Source organism: Mustelus asterias, chromosome 11, assembly GCF_964213995.1.
Source record: "Mustelus asterias chromosome 11, sMusAst1.hap1.1, whole genome shotgun sequence".
Lineage (NCBI taxonomy): Eukaryota > Metazoa > Chordata > Chondrichthyes > Carcharhiniformes > Triakidae > Mustelus > Mustelus asterias.
In genome coordinates this window covers 1687089-1706268 of record NC_135811.1, presented here as the reverse complement: position 1 = coordinate 1706268, position 19180 = coordinate 1687089, and the positions used below count along the sequence as shown (strand labels likewise).

General features: G+C 47.6%; 1 protein-coding gene across 2 annotated transcripts in view; it reads left to right on the top strand.

Moving 5' to 3' along the window:
* The first annotated feature begins 229 nt into the window (after nt 1–229).
* The window catches only part of pdcd11 (programmed cell death 11), a 90503-nt gene continuing 71552 nt past the window's right edge, over nt 230–19180 (top strand). For both annotated transcript variants that reach the window (XM_078222970.1, XM_078222969.1), the window contains exons 1-7: nt 230–389; nt 6965–7102; nt 8755–8919; nt 11355–11516; nt 14183–14306; nt 15141–15322; nt 17731–17838. In XM_078222970.1, coding sequence (XP_078079096.1) covers nt 294–389; nt 6965–7102; nt 8755–8919; nt 11355–11516; nt 14183–14306; nt 15141–15322; nt 17731–17838 — 975 coding nt within the window. In that variant the 5' untranslated portion in view covers nt 230–293. The remainder of the gene's footprint in view (nt 390–6964; nt 7103–8754; nt 8920–11354; nt 11517–14182; nt 14307–15140; nt 15323–17730; nt 17839–19180) is intronic.

Sequence of the window (19180 nt, the reverse complement as noted above, 5' to 3'; positions counted from 1 at the left end):
ACTCAGCGTCCCGCACCGCCATTGGACAGTCCGCCTGTCAATCATACTGGCAGGCACCTCTCAACAACCATTGGCTGATTAGCGCCCCGACCAGTCACTGATTGGCCAATCTCTCAGCATCCTGGGCTTCGATTGGACATCAGCGCCGTCAATCATTGCAAACCCGATGCTGATTGGTGCAGAGTGGCCACCGGAAGTACACCCCGAGCAGCGGCGAGTCTTTCCGGAGGTCGGTGGCATGGTGGTGTCCATGTGAGAGGCTGAGGGGATCCAGCAGCAGCGGCTCTGTGAGGATGGCGGCGGAGGAGGCTTTCCCCCGGGGAGGGAAACACAAGAAGCTGAGCGCGGAGACGGAGAGGAGAGGCCCGCAGGACGACACCCTGTTTGGAGTAAATACCGAAACCTGATTGTTGTCACATGTATTAACATCCAGGGAAAAGTATTGTTTCTTCCGCGCGATACAGACAAAGCATACCGTTCATAGAGAAGAACATGAGAAATAGGAGCAGGAGTAGGCCATCTGGCCCTTCGAGCCTGCCCCACCATTCAACACGATCATGGCTGATCTGAAGCGAATCAGTTCCACTTACCCGCCTGCTCCCCATATCCCCTAATTCCCTTATCGATCAGAAAACTATCTACCCGTGATTTAAACATATTCAACGAGGAAGCCTCCACCACTTCAATGGGCAGAGAATTCCAGAGATTCACCACCCTCTGAGAGAAGAAGTTCCCCCTCAACTCTGTTCTGAACAGAAGGCAGAGAGTTGGGATAAAAGGTTCTTTCTCAGAATGGCAACCGGTGACAAGTGGTGTCCCGCAGGGTTCAGTGTTGGGGCCACAGCTGTTCTCTTTATATATTAACGATCTAGATGACGGGACTGGGGGCATTCTGGCCAAGTTTGCCGATGATACAAAGATAGGTGGAGGGGCAGGTAGTATTGAGGAGGTGGGGAGGCTGCAGAAAGATTTAGACAGTTTAGGAGAGTGGTCCAAGAAGTGGCTGATGAAATTCAACGTGGGCAAGTGTGAGGTCTTGCACTTTGGAAAAAAGAATAGAGGCATGGACTATTTTCTAAACGGTGACAAAATTCATAATGCTAAAGTGCAAAGGGACTTGGGAGTCCTAGTCCAGGATTCTCTAAAGGTAAACTTGCAGGTTGAGTCCGTAATTAAGAAAGCAAATGTAATGTTGTCATTTATCTCAAGAGGCTTGGAATACAAAAGCAGGGATGTACTTCTGAGGCTTTATAAAGCACTGGTTAGGCCCCATTTGGAGTACTGTGAGCAATTTTGGGCCCCACACCTCAGGAAGGACATACTGGCACTGGAGCGGGTCCAGCGGAGATTCACACGGATGATCCCGGGAATGGTAGGCCTGACATACGATGAACGTCTGAGGATCGTGGGATTGTATTCATTGGAGTTTAGGAGGTTGAGGGGAGATCTAATAGAAACTTACAAGATAATGAACGACTTAGATAGGATGGACGTAGGGAAGTTGTTTCCATTAGCAGGGGAGACTAGGACGCGGGGGCACAGCCTTAGAATAAAAGGGAGTCACTTTAGAACAGAGATGAGGAGAAATTTCTTCAGCCAGAGAGTGGTAGGTCTGTGGAATTCATTGCCACAGAGGGCTGTGGAGGCCGAGACGTTAAGCGTCTTCAAGACAGAAATTGATAAATTCTTGATTTCTCGAGGAATTAAGGGCTATGGGGAGAGAGCGGGTAAATGGAGTTGAAATCAACCATGATTGAATGGTGGAGTGGACTCGATGGGCCGAATGGCCTTACTTCCGCTCCTATGTCTTATGGTCTTATGAACCGGCCCCCCCTTATTTTGAGGCTGTGCCCTCTAGTTCTGGTTTCCCTTCTAAGTGGAAAGAATCTCTCCACCTCTACCCTATCCAGCCCCTTCATTATCTTATATGTCTCTATAAGATCACCCCTCATCCTTCTAAACTCCAACGAATACAGACCCAATCTGTTTAATCTCTCCTCATAAGCTACACCCCTCATCTCCGGTATCAACCTGGTGAACCTTCTCTGCACTCCCTCCAAGGCCAATATATCCTTTCGCAAATAAGGGGACCAAAACTGCACACAGTACTCCAGTTGCGGCCTCACCAGTGCCTTGTACAGTTGCAGCAAGACCTCCCTGCTTTTATATTCTATCCCCCTCGCGGTAAAGGCCAACATTCCATTTGCCTTTTTGATCACCTGCTGCACCTGCAGACTGAGTTTTTGCGATTCGTGCACAAGGACCCCCAGGTCCCTCTGCACAGTCGCACGATGTAATTTTTCTCCATTTAAATAATATTCCAATTTACTATTATTTCTTCCAAAGTGGATAACCTCACATTTGCTAACGTTATATTCCATCTGCCAGATCCTCGCCCACTCGCTCAGCCTATCCAAATCTCTCTGCAGACTTTCTGCGTCCTCCACGCAATTCGCTTTCCCACTCACCTTCATGTCATCAGCAAACTTGAATACCCCCTCAGTCCCCTCCTCCGGATCATCTATGTAAATGGTAAACAATTGAGGCCCCAGCACCGATCCCTGCGGCACGCCACTGGTCACCAACTGCCAACCAGAAAAGCACCCATTTATCCCAACTCTCTGCTTCCTGTTAGATAGCCAATCCCCAATCCACGCCAACACCTTACCCCTAACTCCGTGTACCCCAATCTTCTGCAGCAACCTTTTGTGAGGCACCTTATCGAACGCCTTCTGGAAATCTAAAAACACCATATCCACCGAAGGAAAGGAGTGCAGAATGCAGTGTTACAGTCATAGCTAGGGTGTAGAGAAAGATCAACTTAATGCGAGGTAGGTCCATTCAAAACTCTGACAGCAGCAGGGAAGAAGCTGTTCTTGAATTGGTTGGTACGTGACCTCAGACTTTTGTATCTTTTTCCCAACGGAAGAAGGTGGAAAAGAGAATGTAAGGGGTGTGTGGGGTCCTTAATTATGCTGGCTGCTTTGCCGAGGCAGCGGGAAGTGTAGACAGAGTCAATGGATGGGAGGCTGGTTTGTGTGATGGATTGGGCTACATTCATGACCTTTTGTAGTTCCTTGCGGTCTTGGGCAGAGCAGGAGCCCCAGACCAAGCTATGATACAACCAGAAAGGATGCTTTCTATGGTGCATCTGTAAAAGCTGGTGAGAGTCGTAGCTGACATGCCAAATTTCCTTAGTCTTCTGAGAAAGTAGAGGCATTGGTGGGGCTTTCTTAACTATAGTGTCGGCATGGGGGGACCAGGACAGGTTGTTGGTGATCTGGACTCCTAAAAACTTGAAGCTCTTGACCATTTCTACATTATCCCTGTTGATGTCGACAGGGGCATGTTCTCCTTTACACTTCCTGAAGTCGATGACAATCTCCTTCGTTTTGCATTGAGGGAGGGATTTTCTGCTGGAAATGTGGCTGGGAATCAACAGTGAAACTGGAAAATGTTAGCAAGCATTCTGATTAGCATTGTAATAGCTGAACATTTAGAAATGCATATAATTAAGCAGAGTCAGCCTGGCTTCATGCACTGTTCTCGGGAATTTTCAGAGTAACTTCATTGCAGTGTTAATGTAAGTCTATTTGTGACACACATAAATCAACTTAAACTGATGGCCATGAGGTTACGGGGCATCGTCCATAAATCTTCCCGTGGACCTTGTGAAGCATGAATTCTTCTGTTGAACAAGCAGAGACTCGCCCAGTAGGATAGGAGCAGTGGGAGTTTAACACGAGCTGTCCCTACCAGACCGGGTAGTGTGGGTCTCGGGGCTTTGACTTGTGCACTGTAGCTACAGGAGTGGCCCTTTATTCACTGTGTAAATAAAGGGTGGTGCTGCTGGAAGACTGGCAAGATTCTTACATTTCATGCAGGGGAAATCATGCTTGACATTTATTAGAACTCTTTTGAGATGGTTACGAGCAAGATAGAAAAAGGAGAATCAGTGGATGTAATATATTTGGATTTCCTAAAGGCATTAGGTACTATACAAAAGGCTACTTAAGGCTTATTAAGTAGCCTTTTTGTGTGGAACCTTATTGAACCTTATTTGTTTTGCAATCCAAGTATATTACATTTACCGGTTCTCCTTTAGCTATCCTGCTCGTTACCACCTCAAAGAATTCTAATAAATTTGTCAGGCATGATTTCCCTTCATGAAACCATGCTGAATCTGCTTGATTATATTATGAATTTCTAAATGCTCTACTATTACAATCTTAATCAGAATGCTTCCGAACATCTTGTAGTTTCACTGTTTATTAGCATGGATAGACGATTGTCTAAATGATAGAGGACAGAGAGTTGGAATGGCAACCTGTAACTAGTGGAGTGCCACAAGGATCAGTGCTGGGGTCACAATTATTTATAATAGAAATTATTTGGATGAGGGAAGTGAATGTACTATTATCAAGTTTGCAGATGACATGAAAATAGATGGGAAGGCAAGTGGTGAGAATGAGTCTACAGGGGGATATAGACAGTTAGGTGAGTGAGCAAAGACTTGGCAGATGGAATATAATGTAGGAAAATGTACACTTTGGTAGGTAAAATAAAGGAGCTGAATATTTACATGGAGAAAGGCTGCAGAAAGCTGCAGCACAGAGGGATTGGAGATCCTCATGCATAAATCACAAAAATCTGGCATGTAAGTTTAGCAGATAATAGGGAAGGGACATGGAATGTTGGTATTTATTTCAAAAGAAATGGAGTATAAAAATAGGGAAGACTTGTTAAAACCGTACACGGCATTAATTAGACCACACCTGGAATACTGTGAACAGTTTTGGTTGCTTTATCTTTGGAAAGATAACTGGCATTAGAGGCAGTCCAGAGAAAGTTCACTGGGCTGATCCCGGGTATGGAGGGATTTTCTTATGAGGAGTGGTTGAGTAGGTTGGGCCTGTACTTGCTGGAGTTTAGAAGAATGAGAGGTGACCTTATTGAGATATATTAGATTTTTTGGGTGGATGCTGAGAGGTTGTTTCCCCTTGTGGGAGATTCTGGGACCAGAGAGCATCATCTCAGAGTAAGGGGGTCACCCATTGAAGACAGAGATGGGGAGGAATTTCTTCTCTGAGGGGAGTGAATCTGTGGAATTCTTTACCGTAGAGACGCTAGAGGCTGGGTCATTAAGTATGTCCAAGGCTGAGACAGACAGATTTTTAATCAGTAAGGGAATCCAGGGTTATGGGGATAAGGCGGCAATGTAGAGTTGAGGATTATATCAGATCAGTCATGATCTCATTGAATGGCGGAGCAGACTCGATGGGCCGAATGGCCTACTTCTGCCCCTACATCTTATGGTCTAATTTGCAACATCAAATGTAATACCTCATCACATTACCAAGAATACTCACTCACTAGGATTAGGGGTAGTTGGTATGGAAAAGTGGATAAATTGTAATTTATTTACTGAACACCAGATAAAATACAATTAATTCACCAGTAACCTTCAAGGAATGGAACCAGGCAGCCTCTATCCAGCGAACTCAATAAAATGGACCAGGCGAGCGCGGGTTCCAGGAGGGGAGATAATGAGCGCTGATAGTGGGGGTACAGGGAGAGTGTGATGGCTGAGATTTCAGGGGGTGAAGAGGGACAAGTGAGAACATTGAGGAGAAGGTTGAGGATTGATGAAGTGCAGAGACAGGGCAGGTTACACAGAGAGAGAGAGAGAGAGAGAGGACAGGCACGGGAGAAGGATTGCCTCTCAGAGAAGAAGTGAAGTTGCTGCACAAACGATGGATGTGTTCGCTTTACTCACACACTCTGAGAAAGACATTCAACAACCATGGGAAAAGCAGAAACTCTTCCCGAGCAGTCACTGACGGCAATCCTAAATAAAAAATATCCCACTCGCAATGGACCCTGAACTCCCCACTGAACTGAATTAGTGATCAGCATTACTACAGGCGACATCATTATTCCACGTTTACCCGCTGTACACGTACAGTAGCTCGCGCTGAGGGGACGCACGTGCTGAGGGGGCAGATGCGCTAGAACGCAGCAGAGAGGAGCGAATCATCCCATTTTAACCACAGGAAGTGGAGAGTGTTTGATGGGGACGGTGTAGAGGGAGCTTTACTCTGTATCTAACCCCGTGCTGTACCTGTCCTGGGAGTGTTTGATGGGGGACAGTGTAGAGGGAGCTTTACTCTGTATCTAACCCCGTGCTGTACCTGTCCTGGGAGTGTTTAATGGGGACAGTGTAGAGGGAGCTTTACTCTGTATCTAACCCCGTGCTGTACCTGTCCTGGGAGTGTTTGATGGGGACAGTGTAGAGGGAGCTTTACTCTGTATCTAACCCCATGCTGTACCTGTCCTGGGAGTGTTTGATGGGGACAGTGTAGAGGGAGCTTTACTCTGTATCTAACCCCATGCTGTACCTGTCCTGGGAGTGTTTAATGGGGACAGTGTAGAGGGAGCTTTACTCTGTATCTAACCCCGTGCTGTACCTGTCCTGGGAGTGTTTGATGGGGACAGTGTAGAGGGAGCTTTACTCTGTATCTAACCCCGTGCTGTACCTGTCCTGGGAGTGTTTGATGGGGGACAGTGTAGAGGGAGCTTTACTCGGTATCTAACCCCGTGCTGTACCTGTCCTGGGAGTGTTTGATGGGGACAGTGTAGAGGGAGCTTTACTCTATCTAACCCCGTGCTGTACCTGTCCTGGGAGTGTTTGATGGGGACAGTATAGAGGGAGCTTTACTCTGTATCTAACCCCGTGCTGTACCTGTCCTGGGAGTGTTTGATGGGGACAGTATAGAGGGAGCTTTACTCTGTATCTAACCCCGTGCTGTACCTGTCCTGGGAGTGTTTGATGGGGACAGTATAGAGGGAGCTTTACTCTGTATCTAACCCCGTGCTGTACCTGTCCTGGGAGTGTTTGATGGGGACAGTATAGAGGGAGCTTTACTCTGTATCTAACCCCGTGCTGTACCTGTCCTGTCTCTAGGTGCATCGTAATGATGGAAGTAAAAAACGAAAAGCGAAGAAGGTATTGAACCCTGAAAAGACAAAGAAACAGAGAAAGGAGAGAAGCACAGCACTGTATACAAAGCAACCAACTGTGACTGAAATCCTCTCTTTCAAGGTAAGGGCATGCAGCTGGATCCTGGAGAACATGAGCATCATTCACAGGAATAAAACTATCCCACCTCTTAGTTGTGAAATACACTCCAAAGAGTCAATGGAGAGGAGAGGTGTAGCTCAGAATTCAGTGAGAGACTCTCATCCACCGCCCCCAGCCTATCCACTATCGCCCGGGCTGTGGGAGATTGGAATCTGTGACAAAGGTCTTGACCAATTGGGCCAGTGGGCTGACAAATGGCAGATGGAGTTTAATTTAGATAAATGCAAGGTGATGCATTTTGGTAGATTGAACCAGGGCAGAACTTACTCAGTTAATAGTAGGGCATTGGGGAGAGTTACAGAACAAAGTGATCTCGGGGTACATGTTCATAACTCCTTGAAAGTGGAGTCACAGGTGGACAGAGTGGTGAAGAAGGCATTCGGCATGCTTGGTTTCATCGGTCAGAACATTGAATACAGGAGTTGGGACGTCTTGTTGAAGTTGTAGAAGACATTGGTAAGGCCACACTTGGAATACTGTGTACAGTTCTAGTCACCCTATTATCGAAAGGATATTATCAAACTAGAAAGAGTGCAGAAAAGATTTACTAGGATGTTACCGGGACTTGATGGTTTGAGTTATAAGGAGAGGCTAAATAGACTGGGACTTTTCTCTCTGGAGCGTGGGAGGCTGAGGGGTGACCTTATAGAGGTCCATAAAATAATGAGGGGCACAGACCAGCTAGATAGTCAATATCTTTTCCCAAAGGTAGGGGAGACTAAAACTGGAGGGAATAGGTTTAGGGTGAGAGGGGAGAGATACAAAAGTGTCCAGAGGGGCATTTTTTTCACACAGAGGGTGGTGAGTGTCTGGAAGAAGCTGCCAGAGGTAGTAGTAGAGGGGGGTACAATTTTGTCTTTTAAAAAGCATTTAGATAGTTACATGGGTCCGATGGGTATAGAGGGATATGGGCCAAATGCGGGCAATTGGGATTAGCTTAGGGGCTTTAAAAAAAAGGGCGGCATGGACAAGTTGGGCCGAAGGGCCTGTTTCCATGCTGTAAACCTCTATGACTCTAAGGTCTGGTTCCGACCAGGCAGAGGATTTAGCTAGTCCTTATTACATCCTGCCTCACAAACCTGGAAACTGAATCTCACCCAGCCACACATTCCCAACTACAGTTTGTATTTGTGTAGCACCTTCAACATAGTGAGACGTTGGAAATGCTTCACAGGGCTGTTATTAAACAATATTTAATGCTGTGTCACTTGGAGATAGTAGGACAGGTGGACATAAAAGTTGCAAGATTTTGGAAGTTCAGTAATGGAAGGCTACACAACCCACAATCCATGGTTAGTGACACTGAGCTTCCTGACATCCAGCCAGAGCTTGTACTTTCTCAGCCTGTGTCTGGGGTGTATTTGTATTCCCGTCCTGTTTGAACCAGAAACGCAGCTCCAGATTAACCCTTTAGGTGAGATCAGTTCTCAGTCCACTCCTTTCGTGCTGGTACCGACCCTCGCCCCACCTCACTCACTGTCGGGCTTGCACCGATTGTGGGCAGCCTCAGGTTGAGTTAAATTTGAGTTAATCTCTTCTACCTGTAAACAGTCACGAGCTGCGGTATCCGTTCTGTGTTTTATTCACTGTTTCGCTCCTGCTTACCCCACCAGAAACTGAGAGTCGGGACGCTGCTTCTCGGCTGTGTGAAGGGAGTGACTGATTTTGAGCTTGTCATTGGGTTACCCCATGGGTTCACTGGTTATGTGAGTCTCACCAACATCTGTGACGCGTATACAAAATTCCTGAGGGAACAACTTAACGAGGAGCTGTCAGAGGTGAGTCTGAACCCATTGTGGAAAATAGTTTCCAGCAGCGTCTCACGGCTCAGTGTTGGGGCCTTTGCTGTTTGCTGCACACATTGATTTAGACTTGCGTGTGAAAGGCATGTCTGGGAAATTTCTAGATGACACAAAAATGGGCCGTGGAGTTGATGGTGAAGATAGCTGTCGACTCCAGAATGATATCAACCGTTTGGTTCAGTGGGTGGGAAAGTGACTCATGCAATTCAATCCGATGAGGTAATGAAAACATAGCAAGGAAATGCTCAGTAAACGGGCTGGGGAAGTGAGACACCCTGAAGTGTATGTTCACAGGTACCTGAAGGTGTCAGGATCGGTGGATAAGGTGGTGAAGAAAACATACAGAATGCTTCCCTTTGTTGGGCAAGGTGTTGAATATAAAAGCTGGGATGTAATGCTGGAACTGTATAAAACGCTGGTTAGGCCACAGCTGGAATTCTGTCTGCAGTTCTGGTCACCACATAATTGCTGTGGAGATTTACAAACATGTTGTTGGGGCTTGAAGATTGTAGCTTTAGGGATGGGGAGGGGGTTCTGGAATTCACTTCCTGAGTTACTGGTTGAGACTGAAACGCTGAACTCATTGAACCAGGAATCTGTCTGAACAACTGGAACCCGAAAGGCTGCAGACCAGGTGCAGGAAAGTGGGACTAAAGTGGGGCAGCACGGCGACACAGTGGTTAGCACTGCTGCCTCACAGCGCCAGGGACCTGGGGCGGCACGGCGACACAGTGGTTAGCACTGCTGCCTCACAGCGCCAGGGACCCGGGGCGGCACGGCGACACAGTGGTTAGCACTGCTGCCTCACAGCGCCAGGGACCCAGGGTGGCATGGCGACACAGTGGTTAGCACTGCTGCCTCACAGCGCCAGGGACCCGGGGTGGCACGGTGACACAGTGGTTAGCACTGCTGCCTCACAGCGCCAGGGACCCGGGGCGGCACGGCGACACAGTGGTTAGCACTGCTGCCTCACAGCGCCAGGGACCCGGGGCGGCACGGCGACACAGTGGTTAGCACTGCTGCCTCACAGCGCCAGGGACCCAGGGCGGCACGGCGACACAGTGGTTAGCACTGCTGCCTCACAGCGCCAGGGACCCGGGGTGGCACGGTGACACAGTGGTTAGCACTGCTGCCTCACAGCGCCAGGGACCCGGGGTGGCACGGTGACACAGTGGTTAGCACTGCTGCCTCACAGCGCCAGGGACCCGGGTTCAATTCCCGACTTGGGTCACTGTCTGTGCGGAGTCTGCACGTTCTCCCCGTGTCTGCGCGGGTTTCCTCCGGGTGCTCCGGTTTCCTCCCACAGTCTGAAAGACGTGCTGGCTAGGGTGCATTGGCCGCGCTAAATTCTCCCTCAGTCTCAACGTACCCAACAGGTGCCCAAGTGGAGGATTTTCACAGTAACTTCATTGCAGTGTTAATGTAAGCCTAGTTGTGACACAATAAGTAAACATTTAAAAATGTTCTCTTTTTAGCTGGCACAAACATGATGGGCTGAATGGCCTCTTTCTGCACCCTAACCTTTCTATGGTTCTATTAGCCTTCTCTTCCCTTGCCTGTGGATTTCCTCATGTCCCCGTCCTGCTCCTGCTTGAATTACAGGGTCCTGGGTATTGGGATGAAGGGTACTTCAAAGCAGCAAGGTGTCACAGTTGGAAGGGTCCTTGTCTATGGGGAGCAGAGGGGGACGTTGGTTCTGATGTGGTTTATGAATACGTGGGGACTTGTGGCAGCCTCCACCACCAAGACTGTCAAGGAAGACCGATCAAACTGGCTAGCTTTCCTTGGTTACAGAGAGAACGGAGTGGTGACCTGCTGGAGATGGTTAACATTCTGAAAGGGTTCGATAAGATAGATTTAGAGAAGGTGCTTCCCCTTCTGAAAGAGAAAGTTATAGTGATCGCTGGGAGAGTGGGTAGTATCGTCATCTTATTCTTCGAAGGGCTGAATGGCCTACTCCTGCCCCTATTTTCTATGTTTCGTGTTAATTCTTATTAAATGTGAAGAAATTATCTTGCTTGCGTTGGGAAAATGAACGAAGGATGTGTAAAACACAAGTGATGGTTGGAAGTAGGTATGTCCCTTGTGACGGTAACTGTGACATTGTCAGCCATATAAACCATCAGGGTTTAAGCAGCAGCCTTGTCACGACAGCCTATTGTAAACTGCAGTTCCACTGCTGATATGGGCAGCTGTTCAAGATAAGCAGACTCAGAGTAAGGTAGGGGCTGTGTCTCCCTCAGCTGTCTCAGAGAGAGATCTCGGGCAGGTCAATGGAGGTAGTTCCGGATTAGTGGAGAGGAAAGGGAGTTTCTGCCTGAATTTTGTAAACATTGCCAAGGTTCTGACTTGTGTGTTTGTGCCGCTTTCTGCTCATTGGCCTATTCTGTTTCACCCCAAACTAACCGCAGGACCTGACGTCTCTCTCGGACCTGTACAGCCCTGGGACAGTCGTACGATGCATTGTCTCTGAACTCGGAAAGACGAAAGCCAGCCGCCACAGCTTGAAACTCTCCATTAATCCGAAGGATGTTAACAAGGCACTGTCTCCCGGGGCACTGCGCACTGGCATGGTGAGTAGGACTCTGTCACCTGGGGCACTGGCATGGTGAGTAGGACTCTGTCACCTGGGGCACTGGCATGGTGAGTAGGACTCTGTCTCCCGGGGCACTGCGCACTGGCATGGTGAGTGTATTGAAAATATGTAGAATATTAAGATCCAGTTGACTAGTTAAATACATCCTCCAGTTTAACATTGCTAGGACTTGTATCTGAACTGAGTGTTACATCCTTCAGATGTTCCTATGCATTGACATCACTTTAGATGAAGCGAGATGTGAATTATTGCACAGTTTATCTTATAGGCAGTATACAAATATAACAATTGCAATCAAAACAAGCCCACATCACTTCAAACCCTTCTGTGTCTTCAAACCCCAGATTGTGCCGACGTTACTGGGTTGGTCTTGTCACATTACAATCGGTGCTCCCGTACCCACCGGCTCTGAAGTTGTAGCTTTTTGAATTTTCTCCACCCAGTTATTTTTCTGACCCACTGGAAATGGATGAGCCGCCTCTCTCTCCTCTCGCCTGTCCAATAACCATCAGCAAAGCGAATGAAATAGCTCTGAAAGAGGCCATTTGGCCCATTGTGTCTGTTCTGACCTTTGAAAGAGCTACTCACCTAATCCAATTCCCTGCAGCCCTGCACCTTTACTCCCGTCAGAGAATGATCAATTCCCTTCAGAAAGTCACACTCAAATCTGCCTCCACCACACTCTCAGACAGTACATTCCAGATCCTAACCACTCGCTGTGTGAATCTGTCTCCACCACACTCTCGAGACAGTGCATTCCCGATCCTAGCCACTCACTGTGAATCTGTCTCCACCACACTCTCAGACAGTGCATTCCCGATCCTAACCACTCACTGTGTGAATCTGTCTCCACCACACTCAGACAGTGCATTCCTGATCCTAACCACTCACTGTGTGAATCTGTCTCCACCACACTCTCAGACAGTACATTCCAGATCCTAACCACTCACTGTGTAGAAGTCTTTTTCTCAACATGTCCTTCAACCGCCTTAAATCCGTGTCCTCGGGTTCTTGATCCTTTTGCCAATGACAACAATTTCTCTCTGTCTACGTTGTCCAGGTCACTCATGATCTTGGAGACCTTTATCAAATCTCACAACCTCTTCCCTAAAAAGAACCACCCCAACTTCTCCAATCTATCCATAAAACTGAAGTTTTTCACCCCTGGACTATTCTCATTTTTGCACTCTCTTTAATGCCTTCACATCCTTCCTGAAGTGTGGTGCCCAGAACTGGGCACAATCCTCCAGTTGTTCCTGAATCAGTGTTTTATACTGGCTTGGTAGAAGCTGCTTCCTTTTGTACTCCATATTTATAAAGTTGAGGTTGCCGTCGAGGAAGGATGTTATTGCTATTGAGGGAGTCCAGCGAAGGTTTGCTTTATTTGCTCGCTCCGCCTGTCCTGCCACCTGCAGTGATTTCTGCACCTATACTCACAGCTCCCTGTTGCCTTTCCACTTTTCTTTGACCAAAGGAAATCAATTAACACTTATTTCATCTGCTTCACACCTGTCCATTCTACCAACCTGCCTGTCTCCACTTGAAGGATATCTCTATCCTCGCCACAGTTGTAAGAAGCTCGAGTTGTTATGTATATAGATTGTAATAGTTGGTTTATGAATGCCTGCCACTGCAGGTTGGTGAGGGGTATACTGAGAGTGCTGTATCGCAGGGTCTCACTGGGGGGTGCTGTGTTACGTGGCCTGGTGAGTTCAGTGGTTATGGGGGGAATCAAGGTGGGAGTATTATTTTCTCCAATGCTGAAGTTAAAATAAGGTTGGAGTGGGTGTATGTTAATTGCGAATCATTTATTGATGTTGATTTAAATTCCAAACATCCTGCTGAAGTTTGTTTAAAGAAATGCACGGAATTCACCTCTTTCTCACAGTTGTGACTCTGAACATGATTTCACAGGAATTGTCAAAATGTTAATACAAGATCATAAGACATAGGAGCAGAATGAGGCCACTCGGCCCATCGAGTCTGCTCCGCCATTCAATCATGGCTGATATTTTTCTCATCCCCATTCTCCTGCCTTTTCCCCATAACCCCTGATCCCCTTTTTAGTCAAACTATCTATCTCAGTCTTAAAGACACTCAATGACCTGGCCTCCACAGCCTTCTGCGGCAAAGAGTTCCACAGATTCACCACTCTCTGGCTGAAGAAATTCGTCCTCATCTCTGTTTTAAAGGATCGTCCCTTTAGCCTGAGGTTGTGCCCTCTGGTTCTAGTTTTTCCTACTAGTGGAAACATCCTCTCCACGTCCATTCTATCCAGACCTCGCTGTATCCTGTAAGTTTCAATAAGATCCCCCGCCTCAACCTTCTAAACTCCAACAAATACAGACCCAGAGCCCTTAACCATTCCTCATACAAGGAACCTCTTTAGTTAACCTTTCACTTATTTACTATTCCTTTCCCTATACAGGTTAGGGCGTGGGAGGGGGAAGGCGGTGGATTACCTGTTAACCGGGTTGTCACTCCAGTGGCATTCGGTACTGGGGATAAAGGGCAGAGAGACAGATGTTTATAATCTGTCTGGGCTTGTGTTAATGGTTTGTTCCAATTATTAATTCTCTGAATCTTGGCGCTGATATTGTGTACTGAACACTGCACTCTCTCTCTCTCTCTCTCTCCCTGTAGCTGCTGTCCGGCTGTGTGTCCAGTGTTGAGGATCATGGCTATCTGGTCGACATTGGAGTCAAAGCCACCAAAGCTTTCCTCTCACAAGAGAAAGTCCAGGAGTACATAGAGAAGAGGAATCGAGGTAAGTCCCAGGCGGGAATACTGTCATCCCCACTGTTATGCCCGTTCCTCTCATTCAGCCAGCCAGTCTGCCACAGAGGAGAATGGAAGTTCGACGGCGAATTATCTCTGAACCATGAACAATGTCCAAACAGGAGCCGATGTCGGCCATTCGGCCCCTTGAGTCTGTTCCATCATTTGATAAGATCATGGCTGATCTGTTTGTTTCAAACTCCACATTCCCACTACCCTCCCCATAACCTTTCGTTCCCTTGCCTAATATGAATATAACTGCCTCCAAGTTAAAAATATTCAGATTCTGCCTGCACCATATTCTGAGGCAAACAGTTCCAAACCCCCTCAACCCTCTGAGAGAAATCATTTCTCCTCACCTCTGTCTGAAAAGGCCCCCCCCCCCCCCCCCGCCCCTCTCTTTTTCAAATGGCATCCCCCTAGTTCTGGCCTCGCCCACAAGAGGAAACATCCTTTCCACATCCACCCTATCATTCAGGATCTTGTACTTCAATTAAGTCACCAGCTGACTGCCAACTTGCATGTTCTCGGAGCCTCTCTGTAACTTACTGATTCCTGTGATGCTGCACTGCTGACCAGAAACCTTCCAACTTGCTGGGGTGTCTAAGGAACGCTGAGGGTTTAGGTTATAATTGAGAGTGTTTCTCTCTCTCTTATTCTTTCCCTGTCCTCTCTTGCTCCTTATCAGTTTTTTCTCTCTCTCTGTGTGTGGTTGTATTGCAGCAGGTGAGATCCAGGTGTTCTTTCCTTGCTGAATGTCTTGCTATGATATTTTCGGTATTTATCTCGTAATCCAAGCCCCGTTGTGTTTGCTTCCATCTAGGATTGCCTCTCCGTGTTGGTCAGTACCTAACCTTCCTCCTGGAGTCAGTGAAGAATGATGGCCGGATTGTCCAGCTGTCCACCCACCCGGCTGACGTTGCGTCAGCGTTGGCAACTGAAGATCAGAAATGGAACCTGTGCAACCTGCTCCCCGGGCTGGTGATGAAGGCAGAGGTTCAGAAGGTGCGGAGTTTGGGATCTTGTATTGTCTCCCATTCCACAAGGACTGGACTGACTGGGGGCTCCTTTCTCTGGGAAAGAGTCGGCTGAGGATGGAGTGAATGGAGATCTGTAAAATCCTGTCGCGGTTTGACAAAGATGGATGTAGAGCAGAGATTTCCACTTACAGATGGAGCCAAATATTAGATAGTCACTAATAAATCCAATGGGAATACAGGAGGAAGTTTATTACCCAGAGAGTGGGGAGAATGTGGGATTTTCTAACAGCGGTTGTTGTTAGTATACCTTCACAGCCATGCTTTATTTAGCCTTTGTGGAATAGTGGGGGAGGTGGCAGAAACATTTCTGAGCAGATTATCAGCCTGTTGAATTGCGATGAATGCCTCTTCCCTTTCTATCTTGGAACTTTTATATATCCAGAGGGTCTTCCAGCAACATCGTAAAAAGGGGTTCTAGTTTCACATCAGCTCTAGGTCATGTCCAGTTGGTAAGCCCTGTGATCTTTGATCAGACAGTAAAGATTGGGTTCTGACCTCTGCTCCCAGCAATTTTTGCTTTTGGTTTCATATTTACCCATTCTCTTTTTGCTTGTGTGAGATTTCTAGTTTTAGAGTTTGATAAAGGGACCATTAAAGATAAATGGGAATAATGATCAGATCACAGTTGGGGCATCGCTGCATCTTTGGAAATCCCATTCTGATCAGGATATTGCAGCCTTGGATAAGCTTGCCCACTGCTCCAGTGGGACAACACCAGGCATATTATAGAAACATAGAAGATAGGAGCGAGGGGAGGCCCTTCGAGCCTGCTCCGCCATTCATTATGATCATGGCTGATCATCCAACTCAATAGCCCAATCCTGCTTTCTCCCCAAAACCTTTGATCCCATTCACCCCAAGTGCTATATCCAGCCCCCTCTTGAATACATTCAATGTTTTGGCATCAACTACTTACTGTGGTAATGAATTCCACAGGCTCACCACTCTCTGGGTGAAGAAATGTCTCCTCATCTCCGTCCTAAATGGTCTACCCCGAATCCTCAGACTGTGACCCCTGGTTCTGGACTCCCCCACCATCGGGAACATCCTCCCTGCATCTACCCTGTCTCGTTCTGTTAGAATTTTATAAGTCTCTGTGAGATCCCCCCTCATTCGTCTGAACTCCAGCGAAAACAATCCTAACCTAGTCAATCTCTCCTCATACATCAGTCCCGCCATCCCCGGAATCAGCCTGGTAAACCTTCGCTGCAACTCCCTCGAGAGCAAGAAAATCCTTCCTCAGAAAAGGAGACCAAAACTGCACACAATACTCCAGGTGTGGCCTCACCAAGGCCCTGTATATTTGCAACAACACATCCCTGCTCCTGTACTCGAAACCTCTCGCAATGAAGGCCAACATACCATTTGCCGCCTTTACCGCCTGCTGCATCTGCATGCTTACCTTCAGTGACTGGTGCACAAGGACACCCAGCTCCCACTGCACACTCCCCTCTCCCAATTTACAGCCATTCAGGGAGTAATCTGCCGCCTTGTTTTTGCTTCCAAAGTGAATAACCTCACATTTATCCAAATTATACTGCCATTTGAATATAGTGAAATTATAGTTTAGAATCATGATTAAATACTTCAGCTTGCCTTGTGTTTAATGCCGCAATGAAGGTTAAAGATGATCTATATTAAAGGAGGGTTTGACGGTAAAGGGGAAGGGTTTTTATTGGTGTGTAAGTTAATGAGGGCAGTATCTCCCTGTTGGTGCTGGAGGGTTAAAATGGGAGGAGTGAAGGCTGCAGGGCAGTGCGACCCATAGGTCAAGCCTGGCGGGCCAGAAGGTCACCTCCTTCACTGCCATTTGTCTGAGTCAGTGAAATGGCTGCCATCCTTTCTCAATATTGTGGCCACAGGCAGCCTCACACACTTCCTCAAACAACAGAAAATGCTGCATACATTCAACATTGTGGAGAGGGAGACAGAGTTAATGTTTTGAGTCCTCAAAAACCTTTGCAGCTCAAATCTTTGGTGGGGGGTGGGGAGGTGTGGAGAGGCTACTTGCAAATGATCACTGACAGGTGATTAAAGTGAACCTTTTCACCCATAGAGTGAGTGTGTGTGTGTCTTTGACGCTCTCTCTATCTCTGTCTTACTCTCTGACTCAGTGTGTGTGTGTATGATACAAACGAATGGTCTAGTTGGACCAATGAACGGCACAGGCTTGGAGGGCCAAAGGGCCTGTTTCCTGTGCTGTACTGTTCTGTGTGTCTGTGTGCGCGCGTGCGTGCGTGTGCCTGCATGACTCTCCAACTCCCCGACTCTCGCTCTCTGTGTCCTATCCACTCACTGGCTGCAATGCTTTGATTTGATATCCTATTGAGATGGTTGATCTGTGACTAGCCTCTTGTGTTGATGTGGTTACAGGTGACTGAACATGGCCTCGTTCTTCAGTTCCTGTCCGGCTTGCCTGGCTCTGTCGATTTCATGCATCTGGACCCACAGAAAGTAGGGACCTATCATAAGGGTCAGAAGGTTAGTCTGATAAAAATAACTTGAAAAAAGCTCCTTTTACTGTAGCAAGCCACCCAGCGTGCCTGACGAATAGGTGCAAGGAGCTCATCACGCCCTGAGGAAATATTTGTCAAGTAAAGTTTATTTATTAGTGTCACAAGTAGGTTTACATTAACACTGCAATGAAGTTACTGTGAACATCCCCTAGTCGCCACACTCCGGCGCCTGTTCGGGTACACTGAGGGAGAATTTAGCACGGCCAATGCACCCTAACCAGCACGTCTTTCAGACTGTGGGAGGAAACCGGAGCACCCGGAGGAAACCCACGCAGACACGGGGAGAATGTGCAAACTCCACACAGACAGTGACCCAAGCCGGGAATCGAACCCGGGTCCCTGTCGCTGTGAAGCAGCAGTGCTAACCACTGTGCTACCATGCCGCACAAAAAAAATTTGATACGTTTTACGCCAGGGAAAAAAAAGAGACTGATTCTAATGAAGGTTCTGCCTCGATCAACTTGGTAACAGCACCTAGAGTACGGAGCACCACCAGCAACATCATCTGGGAGATGTGAAGAACAGAACAAGGCTGATGCTGGGCAGATTCGTTTCCCCAGGGCAATCCAGGGAATAATGGTGATCGCACAGCAGTTTATGTGGACTTTGTCTCTCAGAGGGACTCTGTGGGGAATTAATATCTGGACACATATTCTTCACTTGCAGAAGTTATTGGAGATGTGATAGTTGCAGTAAACAGCACGCACAGATCACACGATGTGAAGGCTGTGGCAAAGCTGGTGTTCCAGTTACTGGGCAGGATGATTTTTCCCAGCAGTGGTTTTATTTTCTCCTTAAATACAGACCTTTACTTTCACACCCACTGCAGCGCAGCATTCCAGAGAGTGGACCATGCAGCAGTGTTGCCTTTGGATTATACGCAGAGACCACTCTCGCAGCGTCTCTAATCGAGATGGGTCTCATAGAAATCATAGAAACCCTACAGTGCAGAAGGAGGCCATTCGGCCCACCGAGTCTGCACCGACCACAATCCCACCCAGGCCCTACCCCCACATATTTACCCGCTAATCCCGTTAACCTACACATCTCAGAACTCTAAGGGGCAATTTTTAACCTGGCCAATCAACCTAACCTGCACATCTTTGGACTGTGGGATTCTCACTCAGTCATGCATAGGGGCAGACCTCCCAGAACACCCCCACCTCGCTCACACCTCACATGACCCCAGGTGGGTGGGCAGGGCTGGAAGGATCTCATTCTGTTATAAACAGACAGGTCACACGGGGAGAAGCCCCCACACAGAGCCCAGACGTGAAAAACCATTGTGTATTTGATTTGAGATTTGC